General features: G+C 44.5%; 1 protein-coding gene across 1 annotated transcript in view; it reads left to right on the top strand.

Moving 5' to 3' along the window:
* The first annotated feature begins 122 nt into the window (after positions 1–122).
* Positions 123–17,090, top strand: part of CCDC191 (coiled-coil domain containing 191) — a 20,261-nt gene continuing 3,293 nt past the window's right edge. Inside the window, exons 1-14 of the mRNA XM_026847043.1 lie at positions 123–221; positions 396–428; positions 1,196–1,334; positions 3,616–3,744; positions 4,242–4,420; positions 4,929–5,152; positions 5,886–6,033; positions 7,925–8,115; positions 8,863–9,112; positions 10,454–10,911; positions 11,432–11,526; positions 13,160–13,242; positions 14,590–14,691; positions 15,834–15,977. Coding sequence (XP_026702844.1) covers positions 123–221; positions 396–428; positions 1,196–1,334; positions 3,616–3,744; positions 4,242–4,420; positions 4,929–5,152; positions 5,886–6,033; positions 7,925–8,115; positions 8,863–9,112; positions 10,454–10,911; positions 11,432–11,526; positions 13,160–13,242; positions 14,590–14,691; positions 15,834–15,977 — 2,274 coding nt within the window. The remainder of the gene's footprint in view (positions 222–395; positions 429–1,195; positions 1,335–3,615; positions 3,745–4,241; positions 4,421–4,928; positions 5,153–5,885; positions 6,034–7,924; positions 8,116–8,862; positions 9,113–10,453; positions 10,912–11,431; positions 11,527–13,159; positions 13,243–14,589; positions 14,692–15,833; positions 15,978–17,090) is intronic.

Here is a 17,090-nt window from a genome sequence, read left to right as displayed (position 1 = left end):
GGGGCCTGGCGGGACGCGGTGCGGGGAGCGCTGGGGCGCGCCGTTGTTCGAGCGCTGCCCAATCAGGGCGCGCCCTCTGGGATGGGGGGCTGCGCGCGCCTGCCACGCCCCCAGCGGGTAAAATGGCGGTGGGGCAGAGGGGCTGCCGCCCAGCCAGACGGCTCCGAGGGGTCCTAGGCGCTTTTAGGAGCAGGGTCAGGCTCGGAAAACAGTTTTCCCAGGTGTGTGTGGGTTGCAGCAGCGGCCGTTTGACGTGCTAAGGGCTAGGGAGTCCGTGCTGCGCTCAAGTGAAGGGTGCTGAGCTTGGCGGCGTTAAACTGCCTCAAAAAAAAAAAAAACCACACAAAACAAAAAGAGGCAGGTGGTTGCAACATTTTTTTTTTTCTTGCTTCCAGCTGAAATTTGATAACTTGGAACGCTGGATCAAGGTGAGGTAACGTCACTAGCTAAGAGTAAGGTACCTTCTTGCTATGTGTAAACCTCGTGGGTCGCCCAAGACTTTGCATTGAGCAGTTACTGCAGGTTGTATGCATGGGCAAGTAAAACAAGACATTTACCCCAAAGCACTATCTCCTGCATCTGCAACCACCTGAGATCAAGAAAAATGAATTCTAGGGTGAATTTCCCTTTGTTTTGATTCGTTGGGTGCCCTGGTGTTTACAGCTGGTTGGAGTGTGCATCTGCTTCCTGATGCAGCTCTGGTTGCCCTAGCACAAAGGAAGGAAGTTCCGCAGAAATGCGGGTTGTCAGGGGGGCAGGTGTTACATATGAAAACACATAGTGATACCCCAGGGCCGTTCACATCTCGGAGAGAATGTGGGACAGAAAATCAGCCTGGTTATGACAACATGCTGATACTGAGTTTTATAGCTGGTGGTTGCTGGGGACTAGCTCAGCAAGTCTCCATCCAGCCCCCAGGGTCTGGGTGTTTGCATTCTCCCTATATGTTCTCCAGTCACTGTGGCACTAATTGCCAAATAAATGTTTATTGTTTAATGATTTCTAAGTCAAATTTATCCAGTTAACTGAGCAGAGAAATGTGTTTCAAAAGAAATTGCTTCTTTTAACAGCTATGTTATCTTGTGTTACATTCCTACTGATGTTTGCTCTCTCTGAAGAACAAACTTGGATATAGAAAGTTTAAAAATTAATATCCAACAATCCTTAGAAATGTTTTCCTTTTTTTAAATTAAAGCAACTGGACCAAGCCTCTGAGTATCCTGTCTCTGAAGCTTTTTCCCTTCAGAAGTCAAGTTATCCACAGGGGCCTCGTGGTCCTGTGACAAGTTTGGAAACAGTGGAACAGCTGCAAGATCATGAGGCCTGTGAGGAAGGTGAGCTGAAATACTGCTTGCCACCATCTGCCTAAAATAAACTGTTCTTGATCCAGCATTGTGGTTCTGGTCTGAACAGGCTTTTGCAAAGCTTGAGACTGTAAGAAACCGTTCATAGTAACATTTCTTTCATCTAATGGAGAAAGGCATAAGAATCAAATTCTGGAGTTTAAGGTAGATCTTAATTAGCATAGCTAAGAGAAAGATAAACTCTCTGTCTCCTGAAGATTTCAGGTCAAAATGAGGATGAATTTTGCCCTTCAAGACACGCTGTATGGTGAAATGCAAGTTAGCGGGCTATAATAAACCAGATGAAATTACCTGACATATTTTTGATAGCAGGCCAGATGTGAAAATGGAGCTGCTCTGTGTAACTTTCACATCTACGAATAATTGTGTGCTTTAGCTTTGATTCCCATGCAAAATTTTCCTTGCTAATTAGCTAACTAAATATTCCCTTTGTAATGCCTGCAGCCACAAGTGCTTACTGAAATTTGAAAATAAAACTGTGGAACATTTTAAAAAAAATAAATAGGAAATTATCATCCATCAGTACTAGAAGTACATCTGCAATGTAAAAAGCTGATAGGAGACAGGGTTTTAAAAACTGAGTTAACCATTCTTTTAAGACTCAAAAGTGAGCCTTAAGGAGTGGAGTGAACAAACATCTCAAGGGCATCTGCTTCAATACAGGAAGCTTTTTCACTTGGAATCATCAGAGATTCAACTAATAGCACCGAATACACCTGTCTGCTTACAGTTCACTGTGGATGCATCATACAGCAGAGTGCCTCAAAAGGAGCTGTCTTTGCAGTTGGTGGAAAAGTTGCTTGCTTTTCTCATATTTCTTTGTTATTTTTGTTTGTTCTTCTCTGCTAGGGTTTCCCTTTTTATAGCTACCAATCCCTCAGGATTGTTTCCAGCTCAATTGAAAGTCTTTTATCTGTAATCCATTTTTAAAATACTTAATGGTACTAACTACATGTAGTCCACTTTGCAAAGAAAGGTATTGATAGGAGAAGTACCAAACTCTTTTACTCCAGTTATGAGGAGCTCACATTTCCCAGTCAAATAAGTAACTTTTTCCCAAGTGATAAGCTGTTTTTCTCTCTTCTGTTATCAGATATATTTCCTTGTTCCTGAGCTGGCCTGAGAGATTATGAAAGAGAACAAAAGTGATTTGAAGGACAATAAACAGATTTATGTTTTCTTCAAAAAAAACCTTTATAATGAAGTTTTTTAAAGGCTTTATTGCCTTAGTAATACCAGGACTCAATGGGAGCATCTTCATTTTGTGTTAGAACTAGAGATTTGGAGCAGCTGCTCCGCCGTCTATCACCTGTGTGCCTTGACATGGGATGACTTGCCCTGCAGTGGCTGCTGAGACCCCTGCTCTTTGCCTGTCCTCATAGCACAGATGGCTCAGCTGCTCGTGGGGCTGCTCCTGATGCCTGTGTTCTGCTTCAGGAACAGCTTGGCCACCCATGTGGCAAGGCTAGGTGGTTTGTTGAGGCAGCAGCCACGTTAGCTGCTCTTGGTTTTGAGCAGGGACTCTGGAAAAGGAATTTTTTAGTTTTTCCACAGAAGAGCAGAGATGCAAATAAAGTCTGCTGAAGGACTTTGTACCCGCTTGTTCATTAGGCATTTGAGTTCACTGAGGAGAACCAATTCCATCATGGGTGCATTCCTGTAGTTGCAGTCTTAATTCTGAGTACAGGTAGTCCCTGGTGAAGCTTGCCACCTGACAGATTTGTAATCTAGACTCACCAGTTGTTCCTGGAGCTGTGGTACTTGCAAAGGTTAACCTGTACATACGAAGCAAACATTTGTCCAAACAGTGGTTCTTTTTGTATTTAATATACAACAACCTTGGCTGTACGTGTGGAAAATTGTGTCTGCAAGTGCAGTGGTAAAACATATGAAAGCTATCTGAGTTATGAATTACCTCATGTGGATTCCATCTCCTTAATAAATGCTGTAATAATCACACAAGTGGTCTAAATGTCCACAGAATCTTGTAGGAAAAATGAAGTGGAGAAGAATTCATTTGTGACATATGTGACAGAGGAAAAAGCGCCACCTTTTCTTCCTGTTCTTTTATAAATCAAGAAGATGAGAGCAGAACTATTAGCATTATTCCATTTTCTGTTGCAGATCAGCTTTCATTTCAAACAGCCTTCCCAGCATGCTATATAATTATCCCATAGACAGTCTTGCTAGTTTATGCTTACCCATATATTTTTTAAGCAAGTGATATCATCAGTCTCTTTCCTTATGATAGCCCAGGAGCTGCTCAGGAGCTGGATGAAGTCCAAACTGCAGCCAGAGCTGATAAGCAATGGAGAAGAGGAAGTTGACTCTGTCCTGGAAAAGCCTTCGGCAGCCCCTCTGAAGTATGAGCGGTTTGATGGTGAGAGCACAACAAACTTTCTGACTTCCTTTCTGAGGGTGTGCTGGGGAAGGGAGCCAGGCCTCATAGGTAGGCAGACTGAGAGGTAAAAGTTGCTTTCAGGCCAGGATAGTGGGCTCGGGAGAAACACTATCAGAGGTGATGGTCCCCCAGCTCTCACAACAGCTTGCTGTAGGGCTGCACAAATGCACCTCATCACCATTCGATGTCTCCCTTTGTAAAAGAGGAATTTTATTTCTTTTGTTTATGGGTATTTGTGAGGCCTGTCAAATCTATACAGCTGTTTGAGATGCTCAGAGGCAAGGCAGTAAAACATGGGTGAAAGGTTGTTACTGTTCTAGTGTGTTCAATGGGAGACTGATTAAGACTCTTTGGGGATAAATGGAGTGCAGTCAGTGTGTCTGCTTTTATCAGAAATGCATTCACAGTCTGGGAAAGTGATCACTTTAATTACATTAGGCTTTGTGATCTGAGACAGAGGGGTTTATTCATTTCAGACTTGTGCAGCTATCTGGAACATGAATTAGAAGGTTCTTCTGTCCAAGAATACCTACAGCATCTTTTGCAGAGTGAAGATGTGAACTGTGGGATAATGGAAGACCTTAGACTTGAAGACATCAAGGAAAACAAAAAACTTGCAGATCCACGAATAATCATGGAGCTTAGACACAAGCAGGTGAGCAGGCAAGGCAGTGCAGTTAAAAGGAATAAAATGGAGGATTATAGGATTAGAGTAAATACTCAGTGATACTTCCCCAGTATTCTTTCCCAACCTGCAATAATCTCTGAGTTGGAGGCTCTGACTTGAGGATACTCTTCCACAGTTTAGCTGAAACATTACTGTGTTTCCATGTGCATGTTAGCCATTCACAGTAGCTTGCACAGCCAACTTTTACTACATCTGTTTGGGTTTTCCCCCTTTCCAAAGACTGATAGGAAAAGCCACCGTGGCAGTCAGTTCTGAGTTTGCTCCCATCAAGTAACACTGGTTTAACCTCACACTCTTGAGTGGAGTTTTTTGCTGGTCTGAGAGCAGAATCAGTCCAGTCAGTGCCAGCTATGGATAGGGTCTCTCACTTCATGTGAAAGGTGGGTTGTGACTCACCCTGTCTGTGTACAGTGAACCTCCAATTCTTTAGCCTTTGGCATCTGCTTTGACTTTCTCTTGATTTCCTCCTTCCCAGGTGAAAGAAAACCGAATGAGGCGTCAAAAGGCATTAGAGCTTCAGAGACAAGAAAAGTCCCTGAAGAAATCAGCTCTGTTTGAGGCCAGGCTCCAAGCACAGAAGGAGGACAGAAGGAAGGCCCTGAAGGCCAAAAAGGAGCAGGAGGAGATCCAGAGAGAAATGGTGAAGATGCGAAAGGCAATGGCTGAGAAGAGGCACACCATGGCAGAAGCATGGAAAATGTAAGAGGGAGAGGGGGGCACAGAAAGAACCATGTGAAGAACACTTAGAAACATCTGCTTTTCCTCTGTCTCCAAACTCCCCCCAAACCTTTTATTCCTTTGTTACCAACGTCAAAAGCAGAGTTTATCATTAGTGGCCTCTCCTCGGCCATTACCACTTTGTACACTGAATCACAAAGTAGCAGCATGTTTGCACCACCCCACCGTCCATTCTCTCCATCGAATCTGTGGCCACATCCAGCCTTGTTAATGTCTAATGCAGCATGAAAGCCAGTACACCAGAAAAAAAAAAAGTCTGTGTTGAAAGTCTATGAAAGTCTAGCACTTACAATAATAGTTCCTCTGCTATGAGAGAATAAAGAGCATTCTTGGCTGAGAATTCTGCAGAGATGTGATTTTTGCTTCTGCTGAGCTTGGGTTGTCACAGAGATGTGACTTGTAGGGATGCCATTTATTTACTTAGGCAGCCCTGGGATCCTGAATCTTCTCATTGCAAGTGCTTTACTGAAATCTTACTATTTTCTTCTGCCTGCTATATTTTGGAAATGCTCCAGACTGTTTAATCTCTGGGACCCCAAGCCCTAACAGAGGCTGTTTTCTAAGAAGGCTGTGTTAAATAATCAACAACTAAGCTGTAGAGTTGACTCTCTTAGGGCTGGCCCAAAAGAGAGTGAAATCTGTGCTACAGTACTTTCCTCACCGTATTAGATCTGCATGTTTGTTCACTTTCCAGGGAGGAGAAGAGACAAGAAAAAAGTCAGAAGCAGGAGGTATCTATTACTGTGTCACCAGCCCTGGTCCTGAAGAAAGAAGAGCAAGGAGATGAGAAACAGAGAAAGGCTCAGGAGCTGCTGCGCAGGATTCACACCAATAAGCAAAGAGTGAGCATCACCGTTCTTTATCTGAGACTCAGAACTACCTTGCCCTCAGCTACCGTTTGCAAAACTGAATTAAAAAGTCCTGGTTATCAGGATTTTTTACTTCTTCCAAGCCCCCTTCCTGATACCAGGAATGTAGAAGAGCAGGGCAAAAAGTGTATTGTAAAACTAGGAGTAAGAAATCCTGAGCTTCCATCCTCAGCATGTCTGTGCCTCAAGTGTAGTGTACTCAGGGTGAGGTTTCTCTTAGAATTGTGGAAAAGATGTGGCTATCAGGACAGCTGTGAAAATAAAGGCTTCTGCAATTGAGAAATAGGCAGATATACAAGGAGGCAGTGGAGCAAGGTTTGTTTCCCTTGAGGAAGGAAAAAGGGGGGAAATGACACAAAAGGTACTGAGAAGCCCTTACTGGGTGTATGGGAAGATCTTTTAAAGATTGCCTTGCAGACCCTGGTGCAGGAGCAGGGAGCAGAAAGAGAAGTGCTGGGGCCTGGGGCAAGTCTTGAGCTGGGTCTTCAAGAGTTGAAGCTTCCCAGCACATCCACAGTAATGGGTTCCCCAAGGATCCACTTCCACTGGGTGCAGTAGGATATTCTGAGATACTGCAACAGCTCTTTTGAGGCAAATGTGCAGACTTTAATGATTCCTAGTAGGAACCTATTTCTTTTATCCTCATTACTCTGATACCGTGGTCAGCTCTGGGTTAAACAGTTATATCAAATATTTGCAATTAAAGAGCAATCTTTTTGTACTGAATAATTTTATATGGGCAGTCTCAGCAAAGGGAATACATTTCCCTGAGTGCAGGTATGAATGCCATCCATCACATAATGTTTTTAATTAATAGAGCAGTCATCATTGTTATTGTCTAGATAGAGATATCTAGAATTATTTAATATTTTTTTTAGAAGAATCCCATAGCTTTTATGCTGATTCTCCCCATGGCTCACTTCATCTCTCTGTCTGCTGGATTTGAGCTTGGCTACTGTTTAACAGTACACAACCTCTCTCCAGCACAGTCTAAACTGTGAAGATAAGCCTGAGTGAAACCACAGAATAATTTAGGACTGGAATAATGTGAGAAGTCACAGCTTAGCTGAGCTAAGCAATAGTGACACTTTGATTATTTTCGTTACGCAGAAAGAAATGGCTAATACATTGATAGTTTGTCCTTTTTGTATGTCTCCATTTGGAGATTTCAGTGAGTGAGAGGAATGCAATTAAAACAAGGCATTATGACAAAAGGGGAACAGCTGAGTCCTGTGAGTTGAGCCACTTGGAGGATCAAAATGAACAGTGTCTGCATTGACAGGGCGAGAATTACAGGGTAGATTAGACAGCAAATTGCTGTTCTGTGCAATGTAAATCACTCCCAGAGGCAGCGAGTCTAATTACACAATAGGGAAAAGGCTCACCCTCCTTCCAGTAGGAATCCAGATGTCAGTTGTGTCATAAATTCACTCTCGGAAGTGTCTTGATTTTTGTCTAAGTTAAAAAAAACAAAAACCACAAGTGGTCCCTGGCAATATTTGTGAACTCCTTTCCACAGAAGTGTTCTTACCTGTAGCATCTTAGACATCTAGATTTTGAAATGTCTTTCCTGTCTCTGGAAAGTCTGTGTTCCTCACCCATTTTATTCCTTTATACTTCACTGAAAAGCATAGAGCCCCATGATGTTATCTTTCTAGTCCCTTTCTGCTTTTTATAGAAGACCTGAACATGCTCTGCATTGTTTTTGTTGTTTTTTTTTTACCCTCAAGATAATTGCTGAAAGTGGGGATTCTAAAAAGAGTCTCAAAAAGGAAAGTCAGATGAGGAGAAGGGTGGAGAGTATCAGCATTTGTGTGACGGGCTGTATCTTGCTCACTGGTTTACTGAAACTCTCCCTTTGTAGTGTATGCAACGACATTTCTCTGCTTGGCTGAAAGTCATTCTGGAGCACAGAATTAAAATGGGAAAAGCCAGAGCCCTTGCTGACTGGAAATGCCAACTGAAGGCCCTGCGAGCCTGGAGAAACTATGCTTGGGCCCAGAAAGTAGAGCAGGAGACACAGCAGTTTGAAGTTCATCTCCAAGATCAAAACAGGTAGTGACCCTACCGTGTGGAATTCCCCCCGCTGCAGCAGTACTTGGGCAGCACAGTGATCAGGAACAGTAAAAGGGGCTTGCCAGTTAGCCAGCAGGAGAAAAGGAGCTTTCTGAGAAAATTGCCTGTGGTCTGCTAGAGGTGTTGTGGCACAGATGAAAAGGAGGACAGAGATAAACAAGAAATTTAGCACTGCCCAACAAGCCTGCCTCTCTCAATAGGCATCTTTCATGGAAATCTCACCCTGGCTCGCTCTGGAGCCCAGAGAATATGAGGTGCTATATTTATTCCTGATTAATATAGTTATTTCCTATTTCAGTAGTTGTACAGCAGAGATCATTTTGGCCAGTGCCTTTCATTAAGGAGGCTATTGGATGGACTCCCTATCAGCCAGAGAAAATTTTGTTCTTGCAGGTGTCTGGCAGGCTGTGTGGTAAGACACTGCTGCTTCCCCCTCTGCAGCTGGCAAGGGAACAGGATAACTCTTCTGCACCTATCCTGCAGCCCGAGGATGACACAGAAAAATGTGAACTAGGGAAACTTACTGCAAAATAACGGGCATCCCTTCTGCCCTCTCACTCCTCCTTGGAGAAACTCTGTACAGCTTTGTATGGCCTTCAGAATTAAGTGACAAAAATACTCAGGAAGTTATGGGGCCTTATGCCATGGCCTGGGCTGCTGTACTTGATGCAGTTGTTTCAGGCAGAAGCCTCACTCCTGTCACAACATAAATGCTTTCCCATTCAGGAAGACACAACTGTCTGTGGAGCACAACCAGCGACGGCTTCTGCGCTGCTGCTTTCTGGCGTGGCAGCGCTGGAGCCAAGTGGAGATGGAAAAACGAGAGCTGCAGATCAGGAGGGAGGAGATGAAGAGGAAGATGGCACAGCTGCTGGAGACAGTGGCACTGGGGAAGGGTACTACAGGCAGGCTGCTGGAAGTGAACAAGCCTGGGACAGCAGAAGTAAACGATCGCCAAGATTTGCAGCAGGACAAGGTAAATCCTTCCCGTGTAGTTTTGTCTTTTGGCATCTCAGTACCCCTACAAAGTACTTCTTTTGTGCGATCTGAAATAAAGAGTATGTTATCCCAGAGGAATCTTTCCCAGGGTGACCCCCAAATGCCTGCCTGCAGCTGTTGAGAAGTCTTTAAAATTCAGAGTCAAACATGAAGGACAATGGATGAGTTTTAAAAATAATCTCTAATGCTGCCAGGGAGCAACCTTTCATGCAGTGTGAGTCGCAATTAGTGTCCCACCCCCAGATCACTTTTACTGAGAGATTAGTTACATCTTTGATGCCTGCTTAGACTAAAAAAGAATAACGCTTGACTGCATGACAAGAGATTTTGTCATGCCAGTGCAGCTCTCTGACTTTTATGCATGGGGAAAAAAAGTCATCACTGGCTGCTTCAGGATAATGCACATCACAAAGAGGTAGGAGAGGAGAATCAGAGGTTGCTTTCCTTAAACTGTCATTTATCAGGTCAGAGCCTGCCCTTTCTGTCTATAAAACTTGGACCACAGCAGTGTCCTGATCCCAGCATGAGAGCTCACACACACATATTACAGGTCAAGCTTATTGTCTGCTTAAGTGTCAGCAAAAGTTGATTTCCTATGGTGCTTATATCATCCTAGTAGGCCTGTATTTTTTTTCTAATGTACTGGGAAAATTTGTGCTGAAAGTATTGGACTGAATTTGGGATTTGACCTAGGAATCAGGCAGCAGACCTTACATCTGATGCCTCTCCAGAGAAAGACCCTGTGTCAGAAAAGGTACAGCTTCATTCCTCACTGTGCATCAGTTTCATGATAATACTTATCAAAGATGGAGAAGAGACATGAGGAAGCAGCACCCTATAGAATTCTCTTCCATCTGAAAAGGGACTGTCCAGTAGATCAGCCATGTAGATCACTTCAATAACTGTTTTTTCCTTTATTCTCTGAGCACTGAGTGGGGGCAACACAGTCCAAAAGGGAGTGTGCTAATTCCCCAAGAGATGAGCTAACCCCTGAGAAACAAGCTGTCCTCCCTAACAAAATAGTCAGGATATATTCCTGCCAGAGCTCTTGCCTGATCAGGATTTCTTCCTCCCTATGAAACGGCACACAGCTCTTTAACAGTTCTTTCCCACAGCCTCCCATTTTGTGCATAACGGCCCCTCTGCCCTGGCTAGGAACTGGATCAAAATTATATAGCTGAGATTATCCTACTTCTCAGGCATTTTACTAGATTTGTATTAAAGAAGCACTTAACTATGTAGGAGGGGCAGAGGAGTGCTTGGTTTTAATCAATGCCAAATTTTCCTCATTTCTTTGTATTTTTTTTTTCCCCCCTAGCCAACTGAAACTTGCCTCATACAGAAAGAACCTGACCAGACCAGAGACCACTCTTGTTGGGATGCTGCTCATACGTCTCATTCCTACAGAAAATCCAAATTTGCCTGGGAGATGACCCTAAAACATGGAGCCCTGAGTGCCCAGGACCAGGCTGTGTGCAGGAATCAAACAGCCACTGCCCCCCAGCAGTTTCAGGCACCTGGTCCAAAGACAGCTCCTGTGTATGGTAGACACTTTGAGCACCGTTATGCCTTACAGCAATGTCTGATTGAGGAGCAGAGGCAGCAGCTTCGGAAACAGCAAGAGCTGATCCTTGAACTGCAGGAAAATCAGAGGCTGAGAAGAACTAAAGAAGAGGCAGCACAAGCACAGCCACTTAACAGCTCTGCTTCACAAACCAGGGAGGAAAAACCAAAGAAGGAAAAACAATCCAGATGCAAGAATACAACCCATTTGAGGTATATACCTTTGATAAAGTAGGCTCAATTAGTCAGCGTGTCTCATTTCTACTCAAGTGGAGCCAGAATATGCCAGGCACACTTCAGTCATGCTGGCACTATCTGCTCTTCCTCTCACCTGTGACTTAGCCTCAAGGGTAATATCAGGCTGGCCACAGTTCTCCATCCTTCTCTCTGCAGTGGCTCGACACCGTGTGATCCATACAGGATTCACTTAGAGCGTCACACACAGTACCAGCAGGGATTTATTTAGTTAGGAACAAAGAGAGTGTCACCCTCGGTGTTTCAGAACAGGCAGCAGCCCCGAGTACTTGGCTGCTTCACAAGGATGAATCATTAATCCCATCTCAAGCAGGAGAAAGGTGTATCAGGGGTTCAGGATGAAAATGCAGCACAATGGAGAACAGAAACTACAAGGCCTGTTTCTCAGCCTTGAGAAAGACATAATTTTCTTTCTCACACAATTTGACCTCATTTGACCACATTCAGTGATGAATTTCTTTACTCTTTCCTTTCACAGTCCACCTGTTTCTCATGGGCCTGAAAACACAAGGGCAGTGATGCAAAGCAGGAGGCCCTCTAGCCAGCTGACCTCAGCTCATCCTATACTGAAAGGTATTGCTCTAGATTGCAAAGGCTGTTCCAGACACTTTTCTCAACAGCTTGTTTGGAAACTTCACAGAATCACAGAATTGTCTAGATTGGAAAAGATCAATCATCAACCCAACATTAACAGTTCCCAGCTCCACCAGATCCCTCAGCGCTGGGTCAGCCCGACTTTTCAACCGCTCCAGGGATGGGGACTCCCCCCCTGCCCTGGGCAGCCCATTCCAACGCCCAACAACCCCTTCTACAAAGAAATACTTCCTAAGAGCCAGTCTAAACCTTCCCTGGAACAACTTGAGGCCATTCCCTCTTGTTCTATTGCTTATTACTTGGTTAAAGAGGCTCATCCCCACTCTGTGCAACCTACTTCCCTCTTTCTTTGCCTCAGCCTTGCTGTCTGATGACATTACGCAAGTAAAACTCTCAGCACTCTCTTTCCCAGCCTGCCAGCGCTGTGAGGGTGAGCTGTTTTCACAACCAAGTCAAGCATCTGTAAAACCTGAGCCACTGCAAGCCCCTCAAGTCCACGCTTAGTAAACTGTGGTAGCAAGTACCCAAGGATCTGTGAGATACCTCCCCTTCTCTGACGACACTGGAACATACACGTTAAATGTGCAGCACAGCCTTTTCATGCAGTAAATTAAGATCAGGTTCTGCTCTGTCCCATGGTCATGTTCTTCCATATCAACCGGTGGGTGGTCACAGGCTGCATGAAGGGTTGTCTGGAATAGTATTGCAATTAACAGTTTTGGAGTCATCAGAGCTTTTTGGCCATGATAGTTGGGCATTAATAGTTGCTTTTCATTAACTGACTGTGTTCAGCTCCTATGATACCTAGTCCAAGCCATCACTCACTCTGATTTGCCTGAACTCTGTACACTTTAGAGACAGTAAGTGTATTTGTTTGAACATCCAAAAAAATTCAGTGAATAAGTTATCACTGGATGATTTTCCATTGGCAGAGAATCCTGGGACAGCTGAGAAAAAAAAATGTGAGAAAACCCACTGTGGTTGAAACACTTCAGTGCCCCCCAGATGGCTCAGCCTGTGCGACTTCAGAAGCAGCGAGTGTGAGTTCTCAACTCCACTGCACGTTCTGTGTGGTCCTGTCAGCATTGTAACACCTTCACTGATAGACAGCAAGATCACCCCATTGCAATTTATCTCCCAAAAAAAGCATTAAGCAGTAGTTTCTCACTAGTGGGACCATGTACCTGTGTGTCACTGGCAGGGATGCTTTCCATCACGAAGTTGCTCTTTAAATAACCAATTGGAGCTTCCTGGAGACCTCACAGGAATTGCTGTTGAATCAGGTGCCCTGAGCCTCAGCACTCAATCAGGGGAGACAGGGATAAAACCTCTGAACACAGTTCCTTTCATACCTGAGCCTCATGGCTGTGACTGTCAACCAAGGAGAGTGGTGTGAATCTAATCAGGGCAGTCCTGAGTCATCTCATAAAAGTTTATGGGTTCCTTGTTCCTGACACTGCCAGCCCTAAGAGGCAGCAGAAAGCAAGTCCCTTTGTGCTGGCATTGCCAGGTCAATAGGGGGCCTGGCAGTACTGATCATCCTTATTCAGCAAACTTCTGCCATTATCCTACAGCTCATTCTCCCTGAGCCTTATGTCCTCTGTTTCTGTAGCTATGGAGGAGAGAGCAACTCAGCGGGCAGAACGGAGGAGGAAACTAGAAGAAGCCAAACAACGAAGAGAAGAGGAGAAATTGGTGAGGGAAGTGGAAAATGAAATAAAGTCTCTTTCACACCATTCCAGTTACAAGAAATGCTGTTTTAACCCCAGAGTCAGGGACCAAGAAAAGGCCCTTTATTGAAACCAGCTTGTGAGAAAGCAGATAGCCAGCACACATCAAAAGAAGCAGTTACTACTGCATTTGCACACAGGGACTGCACTAGCCCTGCTATATCACAGGCAGACACTTCATGTTGATGCAGCTGCAATTTAGAAGCAGCCTCCTAACCACCCCCAGCACTTTTTTCACACCTACCCCAGGATGGGAAGGCTGGCAGTGCCTGCAAGATCCATTTGATTGGACCTGGCAATGGTGGGTTTCCCCTCCCCTGCCTTTCCTGCCTGGTCACATGCAGCTTGAGGATGTGCAGTTTCATCTAGTAAAAATCTTCCTAGCAAATCTCTGCCAAAGAGGAAAGATACTACTGACAATGTTTGCATAGTTAATACGCAAATTTTGTGATGCACATCCAACAGAGGAGCTGCTTTAGTGCCTGGGTGTTAAGATCTTACTGAAAACATTAACAGTAAGTTGCATTAGGATTAGAAAACTCAGAATGGGGTCCTAATGCAACCAGCATTTCCTCTTTCAACCAAGACAGGTGCACTCACATACACAGGAGGCTGAAACGAGCCTTAGAGAACACTTTAACCACAGAATAGACAGACAAGCACCCGGTTTGGTTTTCTCAGTTGCAGTTGCCACGATTGTAGAGATCAGGAAGCACAGTCCTAGCAATCACATGTTATGGTTGGTGTGGGCTTTAGGCCTTTGATCAAGAGCAAAAGCTTTGTGAAATGAAAGTAGAGTGGGGTTTGCAAGGGGAGGAGATAAACATTCAGAGAAGGATATTGTGCCAAGTATGACCAGTACTGAAGTAAAACAACTTTGATCAGAAATGTTTGGGCACCTGTAATGCTGCTTTGCATGTAGAAGTAAAACTTCAGAGCAGTGCCCAGGGATTCAGAACTGACTTCAGCAATCAGGTTATCAATAAATAACTTGGTGTATGGTTTAAATTTTTTAGGAGAAGAGTGGGCAAATTCTATGACGAATATATATATATATATATATATATATATATTTATAGGTAGTAGAAAGACATATATATATATATGGGTAGTAGAAAGAACAGTCCCTCCTTCTTTTCCCTTCCACAGTTCATTGCCCAGCAGATCATGTCTCATAGGTGACAAAGTCTACTTCCTTCTGAAGTTTCAGGTGCTGGTCAATACTAGAGGAATACTGGGAAAGCTTAGAGGTCTGTGCTTTCCAAAAATGTCACACATGCCAAATTAAATTTTAACCTTCTTCCATTTCAAGGCCCAGCTGAAGGCTGAAGAGGAAGCACGACAGAGGAAGGAGGCTGAGGAAAAGGAAGCCCAGCAGCAAAAACGACGAGAGGAGAGAAGGCAGCAGAAGCTGGTGACCAAACACCTCATCTGTTTCCTTCCCCTTTAGCAGGGATAGGGAAGAAGAGCCCTTACCCACTAGCACTCAGTCAGCAGCCAGAGTAACGTGAACTGAAGGTCTTCATGAGTAGTGCAGAGTTCCACAGCAAAGCACCTGCTACGTAGACTCACCACCTTTTTGGCAACGTTAGGGGCAGGGCTGTGGGCTGAACACACTGTGAAGTACACACTGTTTCTGTCTCATCAGCAGGACCAGAGGTCTCAGCTGGTGGACATTCACTGCTGAGGTATCACCATGTAAGCCCCAACAGGGGCAGCATGTCCAGTGTACTTTTAAACTGCTCCTTCCACTTGGCTCCCCCCTCCAGCATACACAACAATACCAGTCACACACACACATGATTTAAAAGTAAACAAGCCTGACTACATCAAGGATGACTTTCCACCTGAAGAACAGAAGCATCTTCTCCTTGGAGCTAGCCTAGGAATAGCCCCACTTCAGTATTATTTGGAAGTGAGCTGTGCTAATAACCCAGATAGCACATCTGAAATCCTACAGGAATTTTAACTACTGTTCTACTGGGATTGAGTGATTTAGGATGTTTGACCTTCATCCCTGAGTCAGCCAAAAGTAATATTGTACAATTATATAATACCACATCCTTCCCCTATTGTTTAGGTTAGTTTAAGTGATAAGGCCTGTGTGTAAACTCAGAATCATTTTTGGACACATTTTCAATCTAGTTTTATAAATGTAGAAAGCTGCTGTCCTTGAGCTCACCAAAGCTCCCCTCCCCACATTGATAAAGGCCCATCAAAAGGAGGTTCCTGCTACATCAGCACTGCTGGTACCCACATAGGTCTGCTGCAGTAACACCAAACTGCAGTGCTGAGGGAAGGCCACATGCCGATAACATGGCCCAAGGAAACGTCCAGAAATACCATCATCTTCCACGATGAATCTTCTAGACAGACTTCTGCTTTCTACCACAGGTTCTAATACATAGGGTCATGTCTGGTCTGCACTGCTAAAGATGATGCAGATCCCTTTTTCTTGTCAGATCAGGACCTCCAGCTCCAATATGACAGTCTGTTGTCATTGTTTAACATACTCTTCATCCAGAGTGAATTAAAATTACTGCTCTTTTATCATAGAAAGAGGTGGAGAAGCAGAGGAGGCAGGAGAAAGAGCAGCAGCTCCAAAAAAAGGCCAGAGATCACTATGAGAAGGTTTTGCTTAGAAAGCTGGGAATGGTGCCATGGAAAAGGCTGAGAGAGCAAGCGAAGGAAAACCTGGTGGTAAGTGCTGAGGATAGAGGAAAGGACTGGTGCCACAGGAGGAAGGGAAAAAGAATGGATGCAGCACTTAGCAGCAGCCTTAATAGGCACTTAAACCAGATAGAGATGGAAAAATCAAAAATTCTCCCTGCATACCCTGCCCTGTATTAGTGCTTTAAATCAGCCCATCTGACAATAATCATGAAAGGTCATCAAAAACCCACAAGGGTGGCATCTTCATTTTAGCTGATTAAACAGGAACCAAAAGGGAAGAGAAAGGAATGAATTTCAATCTAATAAGAAGTCATCTTCTGTTAGCCTCCACTCGTCTGCAGCACTAACTGCCACATGATTTGATGACAGTAACACAGTGGGAGTTTAGTATGATACAGCCAAAAAAACAAAAAAAAACCAAACTGAAGTTCTGTGACATGAGCCTGTCAGTTCTCTTGCTCCACAGCAAAGTTAATCAGTAAGACTCTGCGAAGCCACCGTAGTTGTAGTAGTTAATCCCAGCCCATCACTAGGGCTTTCCCTCTCTGGAGCTGCTGCTTGTGCAGAGCTGGCCCCTGCTAGGGGCAGGCCACCACAGGTGATAATCCAGTGATCTGTTCTAGCCTGCCCACATCTTCAGTGCATAATAGCAAGTGGTAGCTTCGGAGACCTTGCCACACAAATCCTGCTAATGAAACATTTCTGTACATGACTGAATTGGCATGCCTTATCAGGGGTGGCCTAATAAGGCTCAGCTGTCTCCTGAAGACTTAGCCAGAACCCAGGGCTAAGTTGGCAAGCTTCCACGTAAGGCACTGGGACTGCAGCTACTTACAGGACTCGACCAAATGCACACAGTCCTCCAGCTGGGAGGAAGGAGAGGAAGAGCAGCTGCTCTGAAAGTCCGCCCTGCTGGTCAGCATTATGGACACGGTTGGACTAAACTGTTACAGGCCATGCCTCTGCTTTAACATGCTTTCAGGTTAAACTGAGCATCAGGATTCAAAAGGATATTCTCTAAAAGTGACGCAGCAGTAGCCCCATATAGAGACTGGGCTTGTTCCTTGTGCTGACCCCTCTGTGGGAACCTGTCCTGTAAATTATTCCAGCTGCCAGACTTTGCAGGGGGGGGGGGGGGGG

Source organism: Athene cunicularia, assembly GCF_003259725.1.
Source record: "Athene cunicularia isolate RWA chromosome 1 unlocalized genomic scaffold, athCun1 chr1_part1, whole genome shotgun sequence".
Classification (NCBI taxonomy): Eukaryota; Metazoa; Chordata; class Aves; order Strigiformes; family Strigidae; genus Athene; species Athene cunicularia.
The sequence above is the reverse complement of the archived record's forward strand: the minus strand, read 5'-3'. Positions and strand labels throughout refer to the sequence as shown.